At 40.7% G+C, this 25,933-nt stretch overlaps 1 protein-coding gene across 2 annotated transcripts in view; it reads right to left on the bottom strand.

The window, feature by feature from the left end:
- Window positions 1-25,933, bottom strand: part of LOC5578544 — a 625,448-nt gene that overhangs the window by 266,560 nt on the left and 332,955 nt on the right. For both annotated transcript variants that reach the window (XM_021853771.1, XM_021853772.1), the window contains exons 6-8: window positions 22,818-23,012; window positions 2,011-2,271; window positions 1,783-1,903 (exon numbers count right to left, since the gene is read on the bottom strand). In XM_021853771.1, the coding sequence (XP_021709463.1) occupies window positions 1,783-1,903; window positions 2,011-2,271; window positions 22,818-23,012 (577 nt within the window). The remainder of the gene's footprint in view (window positions 1-1,782; window positions 1,904-2,010; window positions 2,272-22,817; window positions 23,013-25,933) is intronic.

Below are 25,933 nucleotides of genomic sequence, written 5' to 3'. Positions count from 1 at the left end.
AGCACTGGTTTCAGTTAAGCAATGACTATTCCCGCACTGCATACTTCAGTGTAGGAAAGTAGGCCGTTCCATGACAGATTGGCGTGATGAAAAACAGCCTATTACGATGAGAAATTGCAAAAAATTCAATTTCAGCTGTGATAGATTTTTAACACGGTCAAAACCAAGTGCTTGTATATCCGTTAATACATTAAAAAATCTTCAATTTTTGTTGACTATCCAAGAGTATACTTATTTGACAAAAGTTAATTTGAAATGCATTATTTTTAATTATATTGAAAATACCTGAAAAGCTATGATTTCGTGAAGTTATTTTATGTGGATAGAAAAACTAGCGATTTTCCAGAATTTTACCATTTTGTCAAATGTTTTCTAGCAAGGCCAAACGAAAATTCTTGTGGAACGTCTTAAGTACAATGTACTTGAACTCACCACATCGAAGGATTTTGATAAAATCATTCATTACCAGTTAAGTTCCACTGAAACACAACAATAGAATCTGTGCTGGATAGATAATAATTATTTTTCTACAATCAATAATTTCAATGTAAAAGTTTATTTATTCAAAGAAAAAAATCACAGGCAGCTGTTAAAATGCCAGAAAAAAATACAAAAATATAAAAATATTTATTCGTTCGAAAAAATATTCTGATTCTCGTTATCAAAATCGTGCCCATATTTTCTGGGACACCCTATACAGCAATATCTAAATTTTATCCCCTTTGATAAACTTTTTGACGATATAACTTAAAATCAATTTAACTGTTGATTTAGATCCCAGTTAATGGTTTTTGAATAGTTTTCAATTGGAAAAAAGTCCAATGGTTGTTCTATTGACAGGAGATTTACCTTTGACCAATTAGAGACCCAATTGTAACCTGAATTCTCGATTATATTTAATGTTGGGCTATATAAGATATCTCCTCTCGAAGAATTCTTTAAATCAAAACTCCAGGAGAAGATATTCCTGCGTAATTTCAGGAAAAAAAGTCCACAAATTCCCCTATATCGTCAAAGTTTCTTTAAAAATTTCTTCTTTCTACTTTTAGACAATTTTCCAAAATACTAACAATTAGTTCTCCAAGAGCTTCAACATTTCCAGTATATTACACTAAAATTCTATAATCAAGGTTTCTCCTGGAAGACTTATCCGAACACTTTCTTGAAATCATCTACAAAATTATAAAAGTGGTAATAAACCTAATGTGACAACTTTCTTGAAAAAAAAACTTTAGAAATTCCTTAAGAGATTTGATGATAGAGAGTTGATTTTGAAGTGATTTCTACATACAATTCTCCAGAAATGCTGTGATAAACGTTTTTCAGGTCAGTTCATAGAAAAACTCATGGACTGATGTCTATGAACCCTTGGAGAAATTCATGGAAGATTCTCTGAAGAACTACCACCACTTGTACAAGTAAATTTCAATTCGTCCACCTAAAAAAAACACCTAACATTCGTATGATGTGTGTGGATTTCGAGCCTTTACGGATTTTGGTCTCCCACTGTCCCTACAGTACTATCGTACTAGCTGCAAACAATTGTCCTAGATTTTAGCATTGTTTACTGAATAAGGCACTTGGCCTTTCCTTTTTTTTCGGCTACAACTGATTGAATTCGAATCCAATAAAAAATTTCAAAACCGTTTTCTCAACCTACATCAACAGTACTTGAAAATGAATAAAAATTGATTTCGAATTTCATTTGTGTTAATTTCGAATGAAATGACCGATTTCAGATTACCTTCCTAAATAAAGATGCTATCAATTGGGCACGCTTACCTTTGCACCCATTTATAGGTGGGTTGTGGGTTTCCTTCCGCCACGCATTCGAAGGCAGCGGGACTGAAAAGCGGTGCCGTTGTTAATCGATCGGGGCCGGCTGATAAAATCTTCGGGGCATCTGGAAGGCATTGCCGCGGAAGCGAGCGAGAAAATGAACACCGGAAGGAGATATTAATATTTTATTTTCTATTGCATTTAATATCGTTTGCACGGTCGTTAACTTACATTTAACATCTAATTGAACGGAGAGGGTCTCCGAGGTTCCTACGGAATTTTGCGCTTGACACGTGTACAAACCGGCATCCCGTCTGCCAACGGGCCTGAGTTGAAGTGATTCTTGTAAACTAGCTATTTCGGATCGACCAGCTCGTCGCCATACAATGCTCGCGGTGGGATTGGCATCCGCTTGACACCGCAGGATAAGTGAATCTTTTCCCTCCTCCAGATCGATCTGTGGTGCTCCGAGTAATCTCACTGTAGGTGCATCTGGAATTGGGAAATGGGTGTTAATGTGATATATGGAATTGTTGTCTTATGCAATTGTCTACTTGTGAGAAATAGATTTTTATTATTTCATGAATTTATGCCTTTTCAGTATCCCAAGCATATGATAAGTTAAGATCTTCCGAAAATTGCTTAGTATTTGGGCATGAGTAAATGAAGATCTTTCCATTATTTCTTGATGAATATATTTTTAAGAACTATTTGTTTACTTGTAAGTACAACAGGTGTTCTAGTTCATCCAAATACTTCCTGGCAGTGCCGGATTTTGGCTTCGGGGGGCCCGGGTCAGATCTATACAAAATTCAGCACGTTTTGGGATTCCACAAACTAATTTGAATTTGAGTTTTGAACGAGATGGTCGGTCCAAACACATGAGGGGCCATCAAAGTAGTGAAAGTGACATTGTCGGTTGTGAGCTATATACATTGAAAAAATCGACTGTTTTTAAGCTTCCCAAAATGCTTCTTCCCAAAAGAGAAATATATAATCATTCGTAGGAGATTTGCTCGTTTTTTGGATTCTATATAATTTGTTTAATGTGAAGAATGGCTGAAAGTCTTCAAAGTTTTCTCCAAAGCTTTTTTTTGATTCTATTTAATACAAGTTTCCAGGTTTTCTTAAGTTACCACATTCTTTGAAAAATAAAGCATTTACAGTACTAGCACAAATTAAAAACACGAAGCTGACTGACCTGAAATTTGAACTACATGTTGAAAATAACTTCAAATTAGATTTATAAATAAATCATCAAATTTTGTACAAAAGTGCCTAAGTTCTTAAACTCCACCCGTTTTGACAAAAATGTATAAATTTTATTAGTTAGATATTTTGAAAACAGAAAACATGTCTTTTGCTAAAAACTCACATTTCAAAAATATTCATCCTTGAAAATTTTGTTATTTTTCTCAAAATAGTGTTTTAAAAAGCTTACAAAATCTTGAAAAGATAATGATAAATTTCCTATGAATCGAATGCCAAGTTATTTATGAGATGAAGTTCAATTTCAATCAATCGGTTCGCTAGAAGCTGTTGTACAGTTCCTTAAACTTGACCATTTTTATATGAAAAGACCGATTTCATGTACTTCATTGTTGGCAGTACTGTATATTCTATTAATTATATTTAAATTTTATTATAAACCTTTACTGAATTCAAAGAAAACTTCATCAACTACGAAATATAAAATAGAAAAATATTTATAAATAATGACTACCGCGTTACAAAATAATTTCCCTTAAGTTTTTGTTAGAATTGCAAATATGTTTAAATTTTAAAGTTCTGATAGGAACCAGATAAACTCTTTGTATTGAGAGTAGTGTCTTACAGGTTTAGCCGTATTTCTAAGATCCTGCAACAACGTTAAGCACATTTTAAATTCAAATATTTTTTGAATACTAACTACAGAAAAATTATATTTTGGTTCAATATTCATGATTTTTTTTGTAATATATTGAGGGATAATAATTGACCATACCATACCGTGGGATTAGATAAAGAAAAACTAAATAACTTTAGTATTAGAAAGTTGACTTTAGAATGAATGACTTTAGAAAGAACGTCAGAATTATATGCCCAAATGTCTAAAGAGAATATATTGTATGGCATTTCAAAATGTTTTTTGTTCTTAATTTTGGTTCCTCGGGGGCCCCCTTCATCGGGGGGCCTGGGGCATTTGCCCCCTTGGCACCCCCCCAAATCCGGGCCTGCTTCCTGGAATACATACCTTCAATCTACTGATGTAATAAGCAATATTTGAATGTTTTTTTTATGTATGGCAGACTCTTAAATAAAACGGACTACGACTGATTGATTTTGCCGCCCCCACGAATACGGACAGCACCTACTTCCAACACAGCCTGTTTTGATAAACTGGAGTTCACCACAGGTTGATGGACGGCACTTCTTTGACAATATCGACGTCAGAACCTATCGTGGCGCTAACATCAACTGTGACCACTATCTGGTGATGGTTAAACAGCGCCCAAAACTCTCCGTCGTTAACAACGTACGGTACCGACGGCCACCACGGTATGACCTAGAGTGGCTTAATCAATCCGATGTCGCAACTATATACACGCAGCACGTCGAGGCTGCATTACCGGAAGAGGGTAAGCGGATGCAGCTGAGGGCAACGTCGGGTACGTGGAACGGAGTCGACGGAACGATTGGTTCGACGAGGAATGTAGACAGATTTTGAAGGAGAAGAATGCAGCGCGGGCGGTCATGCTGCAGTAAGGGACTCGGCTAAACGTGGAACGTGAACAGCTGTGCTGGTCTCAAGAAACACGTAAGTTCTATCAGAAGCTCAACGTATCTTCGTGCCGCGAGCCAAAATGTGCAGGGATAAGGACAGGAGCATGTCGACGGACGGACGTGAGGCTATTGAAATGTGGGAGCAGCACTTCGATGAACACCTGAATGGCGCTGAGAGCACAGGCAACGAAGGTCGAGACGACGGAGGAAATGATTCTACCCCATTACCCCGAATCACATTTCCCCGAATGCTATTTCCCAGAATTCCATTACCCCGAATGTACCATTACCCCGAATTCCATCACCCCGAATGCTATTTCCCCGAATTTACACGTATGTTGACATGATGACATTGATGACATTTCTCAATGATATTGGAATTCGGGGAAATGTCATTCGGGGTTATGGGTCGTTCGGGGTTTTGGATTTCGGGGTAATGGCATTCGGGTTAACGGGATTCGGGGTAATGACATTCGGGGTAATGACATTCGGGGTAATGGGGTAGAATCGGAGGAAATGCTCTCGTCAGTACCTGAGAGAGAGGAGACAGCTGGCTTAGATTGCGAGCTCCCAAAAGTCATGGAAACCTGTCAACAACTGTCACTGGAAAACCGCACATTCGAAGGGCAGAACGTGAAAAACCGTCAAAATTTAACCGAACTAAAATTGGATGTAATTGAAAATTTAGGTTGTTTTCCTGTGCTATCGAATATAAAATAGTTGAATATTTAAATATTGTCGATTGGACTCCATTTGCTATTGCAAATTTGAAATTTTATGATCTTTTTGATATCAAATGGAATGTGAAAATGGTTTTGACCCAGTTTGTACTCTCCGAACCATTGTGCATAGCCCAAACATGAGAAGAAGAAATCAAAGAAGCCAAGAAAACAAGCCAGTTGTCAGTGAGCTGTCTCCTCTCTCTCAGGTCAGTACTGCGGACGATGGAAACCAACCAGCCCCCTCTCTGAAGGAGGATAAGGATCCCATTCACCATATCAAGAACAATAAAAGCTGGTGGTAAGGATAGCATCGGAGCTAAATCCATAAAGATGGAGCCGAATAGGCTGGCCGTTTGTCTGCACTGGCTGTTAGGTTCAATCTGGGAAACAGAACAGCTACAGGAGGAGTGGAAGGTAGGGGCAATATGCCTCATCTATAAGAAGGGCGACAACTAAGATTGTGAGAACTTTCGAGCGATCACCATCCTGAATGCGGTATACAAAGTGTTATCCCAGAGCATCTTCTGTCATCTATCATTTGTAGTAAACGTGGGAAGTTATCACTGGCTACGTTGACGGCCGATAGACAAAGGACCAGATCTTTACTGTACGGCAAATCCTCCAAAAATATCGTGAATACCAAGTCCCAACGCATTACCTACTCATCGATTTCAATGCGGCATACGGTATTATCGACCGCATAAGAGCTATGGAAACTCATGGACGAGAACAGCTTGCCCGGGAAGCCACAAGATTTGTTAGAGCAACGATGGAAGGCAAAGTTGCAAAGTTGTGTGAAGGTTTCAGGCGAATATTCCATTTCATTTGAATCCCACCGGAGACTACGGACAAGGCGATGGACTTTCGTGCCTGTTGTTCAATATTTCGCTAGAAGGTGTTATGCGGAGGGCCAGGCTTAACATTTGAAAAGGTGACAGACTTGTACACTGAAACGTGAGGCAGTAAAAGTTGGACTGATGGTGAATGCTTCCAACACAAAGTACAGCAAAGCGCGACTGGGCTCACCTAGGAAGTATTGTTACGATAGACGAGAACAAGTTCAAGATAGTCGACGAGTTCGTCACCTTGGACCATTGCCTACTATGACCGCCACAAGAAGCTGCGGTCAAAAAAGATTCACCCCCGCACCAAATGCACGATGTACAATACGCTCCTTAGACCGATAGTCCTTTACGGGCATGGAACGTGGACTATGCTCGAAGAGGACCTTAGCTTGTGGACGTATAATCGCAAAGTAAGGAACAAAACACCTCTGTAAACTTTTTCACGGTAGTGTCGGCCAAACTATCTAATAGTCTGAGTAGTTGTACATTGATGGTTTTTAATAATTGCATTGACTCTTAACCCTACACATAACTAAACGACGTATTGCATTGGTTTATACGAATGTTCTTGGTCCTCCAAACACTCCATCGAATAAAGGCTTCAATATCTGTTAGTACAATAAGCCATCTATCGATTGTTTTTTTTTTTTTATTATGAAACAGATTACTTGATACTTAATGGGCTACAATCCGCTATGTTGAATCTATGCCGAATGGATAATTCTCTTTCACTGGACTCGGTCCTGAGCCAATCGCTTCCAGTCGCTTTGAACGTTGAGCGCCCTTAGGTCCTCCTCAATTGCAAAAAGCCATCGTGTGCCACGCAAAAAGCCAACCTACAACGAAGCCGACGGCCTCCTCCGGGTTTTCTACAGAATATTACTTTTGCTTGTCGTTCTTCCGGCAATCGTACCACGTGACCAGCCCAACGCAGCCTGCCGTGTTTTATGAGCTTTATAATATCCACTTCTTTATATACATGGTACAATTCATGATTCATGCGACGCCGCCAGATGTCATTTTACCATCAAGTATTGTTTGCAGCCCTTTACGCTCAAAAACCCCGAACACTTTCCGGTCGACCTCTTTTAAGATCCACGATTCATGGCCGTATAGAGCAACCGGGAGGATCAGTGTCTTATATAGCGCGAATTTTGTCTTCGTCTGCAGGCTACGGGACCTCATCTGGTTACGGAGCCCGTAAAAAGCCCTATTCGCTGAAAGGCGCCTTTTCAACTCGCGTGTAACATCATTATCGCACGTTACTAGTGTACCAAGGTAAATAAATTCTACCACTACTTCAAATCGTTCACCACTCAGCAACACTTCACTACCAAGAGCACGATTAGAACCACGTGTCTACAGGCGATTTTCTTCTTCTTGGCATCACTAGGACAGAGCCTGCTTCTCAGCTTAGTGTTCTTATGAGCACTTCCATAGTTATTAACTGAGAGAAAACGTTGCACGAATCAGTCTAGTCAGTTTCGTCGGAAAACCATGTTCTAACATTATCTGCCATAACTCATTTCTCTTCACTGAATCGTACGCCGCACAGTACGTTGAATGTATGGAGATACGGGACAAAAACCAAAACTGGAAGATCAAGCCATTTGAGCACCTTGGTATGGAAGGGAAAGTTGTTTCTGGTCAAAAGAACTACATTTTGCATAAATAACATATAATATACGCATAATCGCAAAACTGTCCTAAGCGACAATTTCATTAATTTCCAAGTAAAATCTAGCAATTTGTACATTTATTGCTCATGATGATGTGAGAAGTTGTTTGCAAATATGTCTCTTCTCGCTGGTAGCAGTAAAAGTGACTTATACGCCTTCATGCAAAAAAACGTTTTTTTTTTATGAAAAATTTGAATAAAATTTTGGAAAGCACATTTAAAATATATTATTTTAGGCATTAACTTGCTTTGGTGTAATGTCTGGCTGAGCCGAGACCACATAGCTTTGCTAGATTTTCGTATATTTTTTTATCACAAACAACTTATTTTCATAATTGTGCTGGTTAAGGAGTACACTTAACCCTCTAATACCCAAATTTTTGTTTCCGATCTAAATATTATTTTTCGTTATCTAAAATCATTCTAAACACGGTTTGGGCAATGATTTATTTTTCTTCGCAAATTTATGAATTTTGGTTTTTGATTTTTATTATTTTTATTTTTGAACATCCCTATCCTTTTCCTTTTGAAGAGGCTTCAATCTTCTGGTTACTGATTTTTGACAATAATAAAAATTTGAGTTTTTACTATACTTTTGAAAATATGATTTTTTTAATTTTTTTCTGGAAAATTTTTATTTTCCGTGTAACTAACGGAAAAACAGGTTTGAAATCATTTCAATACCATCAGGCTCTTCATCTGTGATAGGTTGATCGTAGAAAAATATAAAAGGTACGATTTTTTATAATACACGTTAAATGAATCCCAGGCATTTGTAGGTTATATAAGAATGCAATTTTTCAAACAATTTTCAATAATACGAAAAAGTTTCAAAAATCATAAAAAACTTTTCTTATATGCGTGTTATGAGTCAAGGTATAAGCCAAAAATAAAATCATTTTAATTTCCGAGCTACGAAAAAATACACAAAATTCCAAAGTGTACCCCGTCTAAAGGCGGGGTTGGGTATTAGAGGGTTAAAAATAGTCAAAAATCTCGAAGAGTTGCAGGGAGTTGCAGCTGTTTCTTTCAGACCTCTTACAGGACACTCTAAGAAACATGTCTGTGCGTGATTTAGGGTGGAACTCGGTGGAACTTTTTTTTTGAATCGATAATCAAAGTTACGTGTTAGTATTTTATACGCTCCCGTGCATAAGTTTGGGTTCACCCCCTAAAAAACATGCAAAAGTGTTCAGTCCATATCTCTGTGATTACACGTCCAATTCAAACTCTTTAAGCCGCATTCCAAAGGCAAAGAGTTATTCTTACTTCGTATGTATTTTTCCAAAAACATTCTTTGAACTTTGTATACTAAATATGTACTTAAAATTGTTACATTTTTCAAAAAACACACTGAAAAAACATTACTAATTTCCTCAGCATTGGATCGACCAAAATTTTAAAACAAGGTGTCTTTAGAATCACAATCTTATATTCTTTGAATAGACTCTACGAAATTTTGTTGGAAAAATCTGAAAACTATTCAAAATCAATTAAACAGTCAGTCAAGTCATCGTGCAAAAGTTTGGGTTCACCCCTCAGTATGGTATATCGTGCAAAAGTTTGGGTTCACCTGAACTTACTTAAATCTGTGAAATCTCAAACCAATCATGTACCCGCCATTATTTGCGCTCAAAAAAGCTTTAAACTATTAAAATCGGTTGAAAAATGGCAGAGATATTGACAAAAATGATGTGCGTGTGGCTCAGATGAACCCAAACTTTTGCACGATTTGCATCATACTGACGGGTGAACCTAAACTTTTGCACGATGACTTGACTGACTGTTTCATTGATTTTGAATACTTTCCAGATTTTTCCGCCAAAATTTCGTGGTGTCTCATCAAAGAATATAAGATTACGATTCTAATGACACTTTGATTTAAAATTTTGGTCGACCCAATGCTGAGGAAATTAGATATGATTTTTCAGTATGTTTTTTGAAAAATGTTACAACTTTAAGAGAATATCAAGTATACAAAATTAAAAAAATGTTTTTGGAAAAATACATACGAAGTAAGAATAACTCTTTGCCTTTCGAATGCGGTTTAAAGAGTTTGAATTGGACTTGTAATCACGGAGATATGGACAGAACACTTTTGTATGTTTTTGAGGGGGTGAACCCAAACTTTAGCACGGGAGTGTAAGTTTGATTTCATAGCCAACTCAACGTGCCGACTTCTCATATTCAAAGTAAAAAATTGGTGTTCTTATCACATCAAATATACTTTACCAACCTTCAGCCACTCTTTAAGATTTTGATTTGATAGCTTAGTTTCAACACTCTCCGTGCTAGTTGAAAGAATTGCTGAAAACATGCGATAAAATTTAGTTTTTTTGCTACTCCGACAACTGTCACTTTCGACGCTTGTTGCAATAGTTTAAGTGCGTTGTATAGCTTCTAAATACTTGTTTAAATAACAAATGCTATCTATAAACACTTGTTGATATTTATTATCACCGAATAAAACAACTTGAACTTTGATTTTTGTCTATGGAGCAACGCACTGTGCACCGCCTTGAAATCAATAAACATATGATGAGTCTGCAAGTTGTATTCCCGGCACTATCAAGGATTTGTCGCAAGGTAAACATTTGATACGTTGTTGATCGGCCCTCACGAAAACCAGCTTTGTATTCACCGACAAAGAACTCCTCAAGCGGCCTCAATCTGTCAACGTGACATTATTTTGTACGCCGAATTGAGAACCGTTGTGTCAATTGAATGGAGCAAATAATCGATTTGGATGGAGAATTTAGTGGAGGATACGAAGACCCTCTTGATGCTTTCGACTGGTATGTTTCGCACTGGAGGATTTTTTTGGCAATGCAGTCTTAGGAGCAATTAAAACAACAAAATCTGTTCTATTCATCTTTCGAAGACGCGATAATATTCGCAAGGAGTGGAAAAATGCAGAGATCGCCAGTGATACCACAATCGGTAGCAGCCAGCACTAGCAGAGCCACCGGAAATTCAGCGGGATGCAGGCTTACTGAGTCACACCAAAGTCGGGGAGTAGCACTGTTCAAAACGTCCGGCAAGAGAACTAGGCGCACCCAGAAAGGAGATATGCTCTTAGAACTCAAAAAAAAAATCCATGGATCAAGTGTTCGGCCTGCCGGAAGCTCGTCGCGAAGTCGCTGGGCAACGAGGCAAGTGTGTGAACCTTATCCCAGGAGGCAGTGGCCGAATGTAGAGAACTGGATGAGATCACAACAGAAGACGGAGTGAGGGGTGCACGGTTGTCTCAATGCAACCTGGAAGAAGTCCTGGGGCTGTAAAGGCCCTTATAGGACCAAGTTGTGTAGGCGATGTGGTGAGGAAGGTCATAAGGCACTAGGCTGCAAGAACCCTCCCAAGTGCTTGATTTGTTCCGGGAAGTCCGTGAACAACAAGCTTCCAACGGGAGGCTCAAGGTGCCCGACCTTCAAAAGAGTCATAAATGAAAAGTCACAGTGCAGGTAACGACGCTAAACCTGAACCACTGTGACGCAGCTTAGCAATTGCTGTATCAGGCAGTTGCTGAGTGGGGGGACGGATATCGCCATCATATCGGACTCATACCGAGTACCCGTCGGCAACGGCAACTGGGTCGTGGATGGATCCGATATGGACGACGGGTAAATACCCCGTTCATGAGTTACTTACGAGAGCTTCGTGATCGCCAAGGTAAACGGGGTCCTCTTCAGTAGTTGCTATGCGCCTCCGAGTTGGTCGACCGAGCGGTTCACGCAGATGCTGGACTGTATGACGACCGTGCTGACAGGGCGAAGGCCAGTAGTAATAGCGGGTGACTTCAATGCCTGGGCCGTGGAATGGGAAGCCGTATCACGAACCAGCGGGCTCAAATCCTGCTAGAGGCTCTGGCCGTGCTAGATGTCGATCTGGCTAATGTTGGTACCAAAAGTACCTTTGGCCGAAACGGAGCGGAGTCGATTATTGACGTTACTTTTTGTAGTCCTGGCCTAACGAGTAGTTCGCTCCAGTTCGACAATGCCTACACTCACAGCGACCACCTGGTGGTTCGCTACAGTATCGACTACAACCACAGCAGGCAGCGAGTAGATGAAGCGGCTAGGTCAAGGCCAAGCTTTCGTAGGTGGAAGACGTCGTACTTCAATGACAAAGTACTTAGAGAGGCGCTCCGTCGTGAGCGTAACCTACTCGGCCTAAGCGGGGACGAACTGGTAGCGGTGCTCTCGCGTGCATGCGATGCTACCATGCCTAGGAAAGTCCACCCTAGGAATGGGAGACCACCGACGTACTGGTGGACTCAAGCGATTGCGAACCTGCGCCGTGCCTGCCTACGGGCCAGGAGGCGGATGCAGCGAGCACGTACCGAGGAGGTGCGTGAAGAACGACGGGTGGTGTTCACCGCTGCCAAAGCCGCGTTGAAGTCCGAGATAAGGGCAAGCAAAAAGGCCTGCTTTGAGGGACTCTGTCAGAGTGCCAACGCGAGTCCGTGGGCGATGCCTACAGGATCGTTATTGCGAAGACAAGAGGTGCAATGGCTCCTACAGAGCAATCTCCAGAGATGCTGGAGGGGTTCATCGAAAGGCTCTTTCCGCGCCACAACCCTAGCCCTTGGTTTCCTTTCGTAGGACAGCCAGGGATTGGGGCTGGCGATGAGGGGAGGGTCATCGATGAGGAACTTGTAGGGATTGCAAAATCCCTCAGTATAGGTAAGGCACCAGGTCCGGATGGACTTCCAAACCTGGCCCTCAAAGTCGAAATCTTGGAGGCTCCCGGGATGTTCAGATCTGCTATGCAGATATGCCTGGACGAGGGAGTATTTCCAGATGTGTGGAAGAGGCAGAGCCTGGTAATATTGCCAAAGGCGGGAAAACCACTCGGTGACCCGTCGGCGTATAGACCAATATACTTGTTCGACACGGCGGGGAAGGTGCTCGAGAAGATCATCCTCAACAGACTGTTGAGGTACACCGAGGGTGTAAATGGTCTCTCAAGCAACCAGTTCGGCTTCCGGAAAGGGAGGTCCACCGTAGACGCTATTCTGACGGTTAAGAAAACCGATGAGATAGCATTCCAGCGTAAGAGGAGGGGGATTCGCTATTACGCAGTAGTGACTCTGGATGTAAGGAACGCATTTAATACTGCTAGTTGGGCGGCTATTGCAGATGCGCTCCTGCGTCTGGGGATACCCGAGTACCTGTACAAGATTCTCAGAAGTTACTTCCAGAACCGGGTATTAGTCTATGACACAGAGGTGGGTCGGAAGTGCTTCCACATAACCTCAGGAGTCCCGCAAGGTTCCATCCTGGGTCCGGTGTTATGTAATGTTATGTACGACGAAGTGTTGAGTTTAAAATTCCCGGCGGGTGTGGTCATAGTTGGCTTTGCCGACGATATTACGCTGGAGGTCTACGGTGAATCGAACGAAGAAGTGGAATTGACTGCAGCCCACTTGATCGCGATTGTGGAGGAGTGGATGCGCTCCACGAAACTGGAATTGGCTCACCACAAGACTGAGGCAGTTGTTGTCAACAACCGAAAGTCGGTGCAGCAAGTGGTGATCAGTGTAGGCGACTACACGATCACTTCGAAGCGCTCCGTCAAACACTTGGGGGTGATGATCGACGATAAGCTTACCTTCGGTAGCCTCGTCGATTATGCCTGCAAGAGAGCCTTCACAGCTATTGTGGCACTGTCCCGGATGATGTCCAATAGCTCTGCGGTGTACGCCAGTAAGCGTAAGCTTCACCGATTCATTGCTTTACACAGCATGCACCTAGGTGTCTTCAAAAAACTTGACCTTTTTAACCACATTACTTGCAGTGTATGGACCCGCCCGGGCCTTTGCAGTTTGTTGCCCGGTGGTCGACATCCATGTTGGAATAGAGGTAGTGTCGCACCTCAGGTAGAAGAATCGTCGGTTGAGAAGCATGCGTCGTCGTAGGTAAAAGTGTGGAAGATTTATCGAGAGGTATGATATTTGGATAAGTGTGATTGAATTGTAAATATATACCTGGAATGAATAAAGAGAGTTGCAGCTGCTGATTGAGGTATCAGTCAGTTAGCTGCCCAGTTGAAGGAAACATCTACTGTATTGTATTTCTTTATGATTTGCAATCGGATGTGGACGGGCTAGCCTCGCTAGGATCTGCGTGGTCTTAGCGGACTAGCCTTTCAACAGGTTATGGGCCCAGGAACGTGTTCTTACAGCATGTATCGTTCTGGAGGAGGATTGGCCGCATAAGTCGCGTGGCGCAGTACGGAATCCTCAGGCTGGATGGATTGGCCGCAACGGAGGACGGGATCTATCGGGAACGTAGGCGATACAGGCCACTGGATGGCAGCTGGCTGGTCAAAGGAGCTCGTGGACAGGATCGAAGTCAGGAGGAGCTCGGATGGATGACGGAGCATGTACGAAGTTCGGAACGAGGAGGAGTTTCGAGACAGGAGGAGACGATCGTGATTAGAGGTTGCGACCCTAAGGAGGAGTGTTGGAATAGAGGTAGTGTCGCACCTCAGGTAGAAGAATCGTCGGTTGAGAAGCATGCGTCGTCGTAGGTAAAAGTGTGGAAGATTTATCGAGAGGTATGATATTTGGATAAGTGTGATTGAATTGTAAATATATACCTGGAATGAATAAAGAGAGTTGCAGCTGCTGATTGAGGTATCAGTCAGTTAGCTGCCCAGTTGAAGGAAACATCTACTGTATTGTATTTCTTTATGATTTGCAATCGGATGTGGACGGGCTAGCCTCGCTAGGATCTGCGTGGTCTTAGCGGACTAGCCTTTCAACAATCCATGCATCTGGAGCATGTCTCCCAGACAACCAGAAATCGCATGAAAGTTCACGTTACAACTCGTTTATCCATACTAATTACATCAAACTTGCTAAACACCGTGGATAAACTCGTCAGATTGATGAGTTTCCTCGCATAAAACACTTCTCTTCTGAGTTCATTTGTACATTTTGCTTCGTCCCGTACACACGTACAAAGTAAATCGGATCAATCCGTAGCAGCTGTCAAATCATCATTTGTTATCATAAGTTAAGTCGCATAATATTGCAGTTTAGTTCGGTAGAATATTTATACACTCGCATTGTATGTTATTATTCATCACATAATATATGCACGCATATCGCCTCCACTTTTGTACGTAGAAGGCCGTTTCGCAACATCTTATAAGTGAAATTTTGCACATATAGAGCCTCCAGGTGATTTCGTTATACGTACATTTTGGTTGTCTGGGTCTCCACCGAATTGGTCTCCCAAGGGATCAGTTTCAGCGGTCAGATTGACCATCGCACCTGGACCTTTCCAGCCCCGACGAATTTTTTGGCTGCTGCGAGTGGTAACCGGATCGCCGCTATTTGTGTACCACCGTACGCTCCCCTCAGCCGGATGGACTGCTGTACTTCTTCCAGGTTTTTTTTTCCTTTTTAGCAATGGGGGGATAATCTGCTCAACAGACTCCGGACCAAGGTCCGGGCATGTGGGGTTGGGGACCATTTACTACATGCAAACAGTAAACAGGACTACACCCCCGACCTACTAAACCATTCCCATTGCCGCCAAACCCTTCGTCTCTCCGGGACCACCAAGAAGACATTGCTTCGGAGAGGGGCTATTGCACATCGCAACCTCCAGGTTAGCTGCGTAGCCATGCAGCAACGAACATCGATGACACGCTTAGGGGGGTCCACCAAGGTCCTTACCTTCCATTGTTCGCTGAAGGTGGGCAGGGTTGACCACAACGCCCGCGCCCAGCTGAACGCGAGCCGAAAGTGAACTGAACGCGTTCTAATTTTGAACGAGAATGCAGCAAACAGTGCACTTGCGTACAAAATTATGACGCTGCTCACGAACGGCCCGTTCACCTTAAAATGCACAGTGAAGCACAAAACCTTAAAACACTACTTTAAACAACATTGAATTCATATCTCTCACAATATATGGAACCATATGTGTTCCATGACATCTTTTGCAAGTCTTTCTGCTTTTACACATGTTTTAAATCTGTCATGGAAACTATTTTCCCTTAGCGTTAATTTTTCGGCTCCCTTGGGTTCAAAATTTTGAACTGATCAATGTCAATCTACTTGACAGTTCCATCAAGAGAGTGTGGAGATGGGCGTAAGAACGATAAGTGTTATGTCTTGTCTCGCGTCGCGTCTTGTATGTGTCGTTTAGTTCTTACGTTAGCACACACCACAAAATGAGTAGCTCTTAAGAACTACTCCAAGAAGTGTTTGGCTGGCGCATAACGCTTTTTGAATACAGCACGTAGTGTTATGCTCTTGGCAATTTATAACATTGAGCATTTTTTTGCATATGTGAAAATTATAAAAGGTTCATAGATGGCGCTTGTAGGTTTGGAGACAATATTCTGGGGTTTGGGACCAATGACATGTGTTACCATATTATCTATAGGTTGTTATCTACGTAAATATAATAAACTCAATACAGAAACGTGATAACTTGTATAATGTGAAATGTTGGGAGGAAGTAATAAAAACACACGCGAGACTATAATTTAATAACTGCTTATTGATTAATTTATTATTCTAATAGTTTCTTCTTGTGCGTCTGCACTGGTCGACGGTCGGTCAGGAAAGAGACCGAACGGAAGTCAGCATGTGCTGAGCAACCTAACTGCTATAATTAATTATATAGCATCGGACAATACTATTGGTTTGACAATGGACTATTGTTTAAGGCAATACTATTTGCCATAAGTTGTCTAGATATACTACAGCTCTCCGGGCTTTAAATTACGTTTACATTTTTTTTTCAAAACGTTATAATACTTATCACTTAAGAAAAACTTCATAAACTGCTAGGTGAATTGATCACTCGATCAACCATATCACATATTGAAAGCTTACTCTACTTTATCATCTCATTTCGGATACTTCAACCTTGGTTGTCCTTTCAACCGATCTGAGCGCCGCACCTTGGGAGATTTTGACTCGCTTCGTCGACGTTTGTTGTGCTTTTTATTCACAGATGGCGTACTGACTTGTTTGTTGCTTTGTTCGTTTTCCACGATTCGTTGTTGCACTGGCTGAGCGATCGGCACGGTAGGATGGAATACATCTGACAAGTCTGATACACGGATTTGATTTGCGTGTACCATTCGAACGTTTCCTTCCAAGCTAATTAAATACGTGAGTGGACTAAGTTTTTTCAAAACTATCGCGGGTATCCATCGGACTAAATCTTTGAAGTGATTACGGTACAATACCTTATCACCAGCACGGTAAGTGTTTCTAATTTCTGGTGGGGATTGAATGATTCGATCATCATTTCTGACTACAGGTTTTGATGGCACGGACTCTAACTCGACTTTACGAGGGTTAATCATGTTCGTCAGCGTACGCGGCGTATAGGCAAACACCAATGACGACGGCGTACGATTTGTAACTGAAGAAGGGGTGTTACGGTAGTTGATTAGGAAACGATTAATCTTCCTACCAATCGAAAGCGACTGTTGCTTATCGTCAAGTAAGTACTTCTTAAGCACATCTGTGACTGTCCTTACACCTCTCTCGGCCAACCCGTTGGATTGGGTGGAGATTTGGAGACTGTGACACTATTCACATCCAAGAATCTCACGAATAGTTCGGAGTTAAATGGGGGACCATTATCGGTGACAATATCCTCGGCTATGCCGAAACTAGCAAAGAACGATTCAACCTGTTCTATCAACTGCAGACTATTTAAACCCTTTAGTAGACGCCTATCTATGTACTTTGAGTAGCTATCGACTATTATCAGTAGCGTGTGACCCTCAAAGTAAAATAGATCCATGTGAAGCCTTTGGAATGGGCGTTCACATTTTGGCCATTTCGACTCAACGACTTCCTTAGGGACAGATTGTCGTTTTTGGTACACGAGACACTTCTGAACATATTCATTAATGTCCTTATCGAAGTTTTTCCACCAGACATACATTCGACCTAACATTTTCATTCTCACAACTCCGTCGTGATTTGAATGTAACTGTTCTACTACAGCCAGCTTCAGACTATCCGGGACAACAACCCTATCATCGAAGTATAACACTTCCCTATCGATGCCTAGGTGATTTCTTATTAGAAAATACGGTTTGTACGAAGGATCGACATTGCTAGGCCAACCATGTGACACGAATGCGATAATTTTGGTCAAAATTGGATCAGATTTCTGATGAGTACGGACGACGTCAATATTAACTACTTCTTGACCACTCGTAGACACACTATTAAGCCCTAGATCTGTATACTCTACTTCTTCTAGACTCGGTAATGGTAGACGCGACAGTGCATCTGCATGGTGCATAAATTTGCCAGGACGATGTTCAATTGTGTAACTGTAACTGGCGAGAATTAGAGCCCACCGTTGCAATCTAGCAGCGGCAATGGCCGATATGCCTTTTAACGGGTTAAAAATCTCTTTTATGCCGGTGTTATCAGTTACCAATTTGAATTTGGCACCATAAATGTATTTATGAAATTTGGTGACTCCAAAGATCACAGCGAGTGCTTCTTTGTGCACTTTAGCATAGTTGGTCTGTGCAGAGGTCAGTGTAGATGAAGCGAACGAAATGGGTTTTTTGACATTACCGACAACATGGGACAAAACTGCACCCACGTTTTAGGGGATCGTAGGGTTCAAGTAGATCATTTTCTACCAGCGACCGCTTCGTTTTCTCGAATGCAACTTGGCATTCGGATGACCACAGAAATTTTCGATTTTTCTGTAGCAAATCGTACAACGGACGAAGATGAATCGAAAGATTTGGAAGAAAACGGTGATAATAGTTCAGCAGTCCAAGGTATGCTTGGAGCTGATTCACATTTTGTGGGGGAGGAGCATCCAAAAAAGCTTTTACCTTCGCCTCACTAGGACGAATACCATCAGACGTGATAGCATATCCAACGTAATCAATCTCACTTTTGAAAAAGCTCGATTTGAGAACATTGATTCGCACATTATGGTCGTTCAACTTTTGAAGCACCATAAACAAGTTTCGACGACACTCATCAATTGTTGCGCCACCAACAATGATGCCATCCAGGTACGCAATTCCAGGGGAACCGTCCAAGACTTGATCCATAATGGATTGAAAAATCGCGGGGGCAGATGTAATACCAAACGGCATACGCGTGTAACGAAAAAGACCACGGTGGGTGTTAATCGTACATAACACTTGAGACGATTCAGACAATTGCACTTGGAGATACGCTCCCGACAAGTCTATTTTGCAAAATAGCTTCCAATTGGCAAGTTTTGCTAAAATATCGTCGACACGTGGCAAAGGATAATGTTCGACGGTGGTGTAACGATTCAACGCGGCCTTTCCATCGAGACAAATCCTAACGGAACCATCTTTCTTGGGGACTACTACGATCGGATTCGCCCACAACGACGATCGGACGGGGATTAAAATACCATCTTCGACTAACTTGTCTAAACCCTGCTCAACTTTTTCACAAAGTAGGAATGGAACTGAATACGCTTTATGGAAAACGGGACTACTATCTGGCTTCAAAACTATCTCCGCGGTGAAACCGGTAATGACGTCATTCGCGGACTCGCTAACTATTCTCGGAAAACGCGACTTGAGCTCTGATTCGAAGGAATGTTCGAACTTACCCACAGACTTGCCAGAAAATATTCTTCTCCAGTCCGGGAATACCAGATCGAGACCGTCACGACCAAGCAACGGGTTGACTTCTCTGTCGGTCCGGATTACTACCACCTCCAGACGACCATGGATTCCGGACGGAGCGGTAACGCTGACCTCTAGCGTACCTTGCGGTTTGATTCGCTGACCTGAAACGGATACAAATTCCAATGAAATACCTTTAATCTTACGGTTTGGGAAGAATTTGCGATACGTATCTGCGGAAATTACGCTGCGGCACGCGCCACAGTCCGCTTCGAATTCAATTCGATGACCATCGCATTCCAGCGACACGAATTCCGGTGAATCCAACTTCACGATCAAGCGATCCGGGAGTTGGACCTTTGCTTGCCTGCTCCAGGATTGCCAGACTGACGTTAGACTGACATTTTTCCTCTGCTGATTTGGCTTCGAACGACGACGACAACGTGGACGCTGCTGCTTCCACTGGACCACCGAGCATGTTCAGGCGTAGAACCTCGACGGCCTCGGACATCTCAGCGACTCGATTACTTCCTCCGGGCTTCTTGGTTTGCTTATTTTTCGATCGACAGCATGTTGACACGTGACCTTCCTTTCCACACGAATAGCACGTCCAGCTCCGCGCTGGGCACGTGTTTGGATCATGGAGACGATTGCACCGAAAGCATGGTTTCGATGGTTGCTGACACGGACGACTTGTTTTGCTCTCCTCCTTTCCTGGGTTGCTTCGCTTGACTTTTAGCTTCTGGTGGAATTCTTTCCGAAACGTTCCAATTTTCTGCGGCGATTGGGTTGACATCTCTTTGTTTTGACTCAGAGCCGCTTCCCAACTTCGAGCTAGCGAACATGCTTTGTCGAAGGTTAGGCTCGGTTCAGTAAGCAACTTTTTCCGGAGACTCTGGTCACGAATACCAGCGACAAACTGGTCTCGCAGTGCATCCGACAGGAATGCAGCAAACTCACATGTTTGCGCGGTCGCTTTCAAGCTTATGATGAAATCGGTGATGCTTTGGGACGAAAGCTGCTCACACTTCCTAAACTTGTACCGCTCTGCGACGACGTTAGAGGTGGGGCCGAGGTGTTCCTTTAGGAGCTTGACTAGATCGACGTACGACTTTGTACGAGGATCTTCCGGAGCACACAATCTGGTTGCGATCGTGTACAGACTGGGACCAGCGACTGTGACTAACACGGGGACTTTTCGATTGTCCTGCGTGTCGTTCACCAAGAAGAACATCTCCAGCCGGTTGATATACTCCTCGAAATTTTCACCCACGACATATTGCTCGATTTGGCCAAACATGCCAGCACGAACGACAGGAACTACGTCGCCAGCTTCGAATTTCACTGCACCACTTGATTCACCTGCCTCATTCGCCATGACGACTAATCGAATGTGAGGTTATGTTCACGAACACGTGTTACCGACCGGTTCTTCACTTCGATTTTTTTTCACTACCTACACACAACGCGCAACTAATCACGTTTTAATCCTCATCGCCAACTTGAAATGTTGAGAGGAAGTAATAAAAACACACGCGAGAATGTAATTCGGTTACTACTATTTAATTAATTTATTATTCTAATAGTTTCTTCTTGTGCGTCTGCACTGGTCGACGGTCGGTCAGGAAAGAGACCGAACGGAAATCAGCATGTGCTGAGCAACCTAACTGCTATAATTAATTATATAGCATCGGACAATACTATTGGTTTAACAATGGACTATTGTTTAAGGCAATACTATTTGCCATAAGTTATCTAGATATACTACATAATGTATTTTATAAAATTTCGTTACCCCAATTGATTCTCTTATTCGATTTCGCAACTTCAAACGGTGCATTCATCATTCGACTTTGCACCTATTTTAAAGAAAGTTATTGAAACCTTTTGGGCTTCTTTTAAGCTTACTTGTGACTTTTTGAAGCAGGGGTTTCAATTGTAGATTACCAAATTTTAATGGGTAGGTGATGAAACGTTTAAAAACAAAACGTCGAATTTCAAAGCATCGAATAGCAAAATGTCGAAAAGCGAGCATTGGATGAAAAAATTACTTGGGGGAGTGATTCTCTTTCGAAAAACTGAATGATAAATATGATATACAGGTGGTACTCGATTAGCCGGAGACTCGATTATCCGGGGACTCGATTATCAGGGATTCGATTATCCGGAATTTTATCCGGATTATCCGGAATTTGTTTTTGAATGTTCATGTTTTTCAATTTTTATGCATAAATTTGAGATAATTTGGTATTGCAATATACAATATGAATGGTTTTGCAGTTTAGAACATATTTAGGAAAAGGGAGGGGTTCGAAAAAGTGTTTTTTTGTGTATGCTGGTCAAAATTCTTTTTTCTTGTAAAGACCCCTGCTGTTCCTAGAAAAAATTTCTACGCCACCGCATCATATAAATACAATAACGAAAAAAGATAAAATTTAATTTCTTTTATCAAAGATTTATTTTTTTTTTCTTAGTGGTTCGATTATCCGGAGGATTTGATTATCCGGACTGAAAAAAAAAATCGATACTCCGGATAATCGAGTCTGACCTGTAATATAATGATATAATGATGTATGATATATAAAAATATGTACGAAATGTCATTCAATAAATATGCAATCGACCACATTGTGAAACAATAGGTTTAAAATAATTCCATATCGATGTTGAGATATGATGTTTTCGACGATTTGTCCTTTCAACGTTTTATGGTTCGACGTTTTAACTTTCGACATTTTGTCCCTATGCTAAAACTAAATATGTCCATTTAATGAAGATCCCACAGAGCCAACTTAGTATTTTTTATCATTTCATTTTTGCAGACTAACAACTTGTTAGACTAATTATTAGAGATGGTCGGGTTTGACATTTTTCAAACCCGAACCCGACCCGTACCCGACTAATTTTATTTCTTCAAACCCGGACCCGACCCGAACCCGATACAATAATTGTAAAGCAAACCCGGACCCGACCCGAACCCGAAAAAAAAATTGCTATTCAAACCCGAACCCGACCCGAAACCCGAAAAAGTTTTCAAAGAAAAACCCGAGTTAGAAATGATGATAAATTCATCGTTTCTGATGCATACGGAAGCTTTCAGATTGTTACTCTGTTCACAATGCTCATCCAACCCGACCCAAACCCGACTTTTTTCAAGCCCGAACCCGACCCGTACCCGAATATTTTGTAGCCTTCAAACCCGACCCGAACCCGAACCCGAAATATTTTGAATTTTCAAACCCGAACCCGACCCGAACCCGTCGGGTTTGGGTTCGGGTCGGGTTTCGGGTTTGAAAACCCGAGACCCGACCATCTCTACTAATTATATGCCATAAATCGCGAAAGCCATATCTCTTTCAATTGATGATCTTATAAGCTCTATATAAATTAACATCGTATACTTACACTTAACATCTAGTCGTGCTTCGACGGCCACCGAACGGGCCGAGTACGATTCGTGAATCGCAAGGCATTTGAGAATGGCACCGTGGCGATCCTTGTTGGCGGGGATTTGAACAACGGACGCCGCTGACCACGTCCTTGGATTATCCGGCTCAGTTGAATTTGTTTGTGGATGCAGAGGCGATATTTCCTGGTCACCTGCAAGAGACGTGAATTAAGGAGAAAATGTAATTCAACAATTAAACGCTTCTAATGAATGTCAATTTTCACATTTAGATTGGTTCCTAAGCTTTCAATAGCAGGGACATTTAAATCACTATCTGGGGAGCTGTGATCGTCAGGAGCTCTATCAATTTATCTTAATGCATTGTTCTTGCCATCGTCTTCAGTCTTTCCCCCATTCATTGATTGGCGATGCTCTTCTCACGGCGCCTTGCTGAGAATCGCCCGGGAAAAAGTTTTCCACCTCAACAATAGGAAGTTCGTACAGCTGAAAATTTATAATTAACTCGCAGGGCACGCCTGTCATCTAAGCTATCTAGGTGCTACGCCAATCTGAGGTCGAGAGCGTTCAGTCTTATCAGGAAAGTTTGCACTCAATGAATAAGACAATGGAACCTAGGATCCGAGGCAGAAAATACAAGGCAAGATGTGAATGTGAATCGGTGTATTAAAAGTTGTCAGAGAATTGAATTTGTTTAATTATCCCCTAGTCAGGTCCACAATTACGAAAGTATCCAGTGGAGAGATAAATTGATCTCTTATGTAAAACGATTTGCTGACGCTTTAATTTCGTTTCACTGAGAATATTTTGAAGTTATGTTATAAAGTTAAGTAAAGTTATAACTTTAACATATTCTCAATGTAACAATATTTAAGCATGTGATTGTTAATAAGAGTTAACGATAAGATAATCTTGTATTTAAGAAACATTTTCCAAACCGAATCGTTGTAGGTACCTATTTGCAGATTATCCAAAAATAAATTAAGTTAAAGTTAAGTTAAAGTTAAGTTAAAGTTAAGTTAAAGTTAAGTTAAAGTTAAGTTAAAGTTAAGTTAAAGTTAAGTTAAAGTTAAGTTAAAGTTAAGTTAAAGTTAAGTTAAAGTTAAGTTAAAGTTAAGTTAAAGTTAAGTTAAAGTTAAGTTAAAGTTAAGTTAAAGTTAAGTTAAAGTTAAGTTAAAGTTAAGTTAAAGTTAAGTTAAAGTTAAGTTAAAGTTAAGTTAAAGTTAAGTTAAAGTTAAGTTAAAGTTAAGTTAAAGTTAAGTTAAAGTTAAGTTAAAGTTAAGTTAAAGTTAAGTTAAAGTTAAGTTAAAGTTAAGTTAAAGTTAAGTTAAAGTTAAGTTAAAGTTAAGTTAAAGTTAAGTTAAAGTTAAGTTAAAGTTAAGTTAAAGTTAAGTTAAAGTTAAGTTAAAGTTAAGTTAAAGTTAAGTTAAAGTTAAGTTAAAGTTAAGTTAAAGTTAAGTTAAAGTTAAGTTAAAGTTAAGTTAAAGTTAAGTTAAAGTTAAGTTAAAGTTAAGTTAAAGTTAAGTTAAAGTTAAGTTAAAGTTAAGTTAAAGTTAAGTTAAAGTTAAGTTAAAGTTAAGTTAAAGTTAAGTTAAAGTTAAGTTAAAGTTAAGTTAAAGTTAAGTTAAAGTTAAGTTAAAGTTAAGTTAAAGTTAAGTTAAAGTTAAGTTAAAGTTAAGTTAAAGTTAAGTTAAAGTTAAGTTAAGTTAAAGTTAAGTTAAAGTTAAGTTAAAGTTAAGTTAAAGTTAAGTTAAAGTTAAGTTAAAGTTAAGTTAAAGTTAAGTTAAAGTTAAGTTAAAGTTAAGTTAAAGTTAAGTTAAAGTTAAGTTAAAGTTAAGTTAAAGTTAAGTTAAAGTTAAGTTAAAGTTAAGTTAAAGTTAAGTTAAAGTTAAGTTAAAGTTAAGTTAAAGTTAAGTTAAAGTTAAGTTAAAGTTAAAGTCAAGTTGTAGTTATGTTGCATTTTTATATAATGGTAAATGGAGTTAATTCAATTTAAATCTATTTATTTGATTCTGAGTTCTGCATCTCATTGCTCATGATCATGCACATCCTTGTGTATAAAACGTTCCCTTCAGCAAAAACAAGTTCCATCTGAATAAATATAAAGCTCATCAAAACCTCGCCTCACAAGCTTAATTTTTCTACACAGTGTTTACCAGATTTTTCCTGACCAGCGCTTTTGCTTCTTTCTGAAGATGGCCTTTTTACGCGAATGGCTCTTGTTGTTCATATTCCTCGCTGCTACGTTACAGCAATTTTATTAATATGCATTTTAATTTTCTTTGAGTGGCCTCTGTTGGAGAGTAAACACTTTAGTGCAGCGCTTTGCAGTTGAGATTTCCATGCGGCGGACATAGTTTTTCACTTTCTCAGTATCACATCGAGGCCTGAGTGCTGTTTTTTCCTCTTCGCCGAAAACTAGACGATTTCTACCGATGGGATGGCTTTTCACCAAATGCCTACATCCTGTTGGGATGATTTTTTTTGATTTTGTTTTCTGATGCAGGCAACTCTTGCTCCTGAGTGCTGATGGCATTGGTTTGAGGATGATTTTTTGGCAGCCGTTGAAAATTTAATTTTATTTTTTTTTCTTCTCCATGTAAGCCCGAAACAGAAGCGGGTAGGAAGGATGCTTTTGGAGCCAGTCGCTAAACATATGCAGGGACTTATCAGAGCCGTCGTTAGGTGGCAAGATAATACTTTCATTAATTTTTGATTTCAGGATAGAATTTACTCAACTTTTTCCAAGACGCTATTAGTTTGAATCATAGATCTGACGATCATTTGCCAGTGCAACAACGTGATCTACTGAATTAGTCCCCGATGATGGACTTAGCCTACTCCGAAGCTATCCGGGAAAATGCCGAGGTCGGTCCAGCGATTCCGGGGGTGGAAACTTTCGAGTTCACAGGCATTTCGACGACCTTTTTGTTGATCTAAGCAACCGGAAGTCCATGTCCATGATCAAAGCACCCATAGAGGAAGTGACGTCTTCTTTTTCTTCTTCATTCCTATTCCAACTACTTACCAATAAACACGTATTATAAAACCAAACCGCTGCGCCTAATCAATAGGTTATAGGCCCAGATACGTTATTCGAGTTTGAGGAAGATTT

The sequence above is a fragment of the Aedes aegypti genome, chromosome 3 (assembly GCF_002204515.2).
Source record: "Aedes aegypti strain LVP_AGWG chromosome 3, AaegL5.0 Primary Assembly, whole genome shotgun sequence".
Classification (NCBI taxonomy): domain Eukaryota; kingdom Metazoa; phylum Arthropoda; class Insecta; order Diptera; family Culicidae; genus Aedes; species Aedes aegypti.
This window is presented reverse-complemented; position numbering and strand designations above follow the sequence as displayed.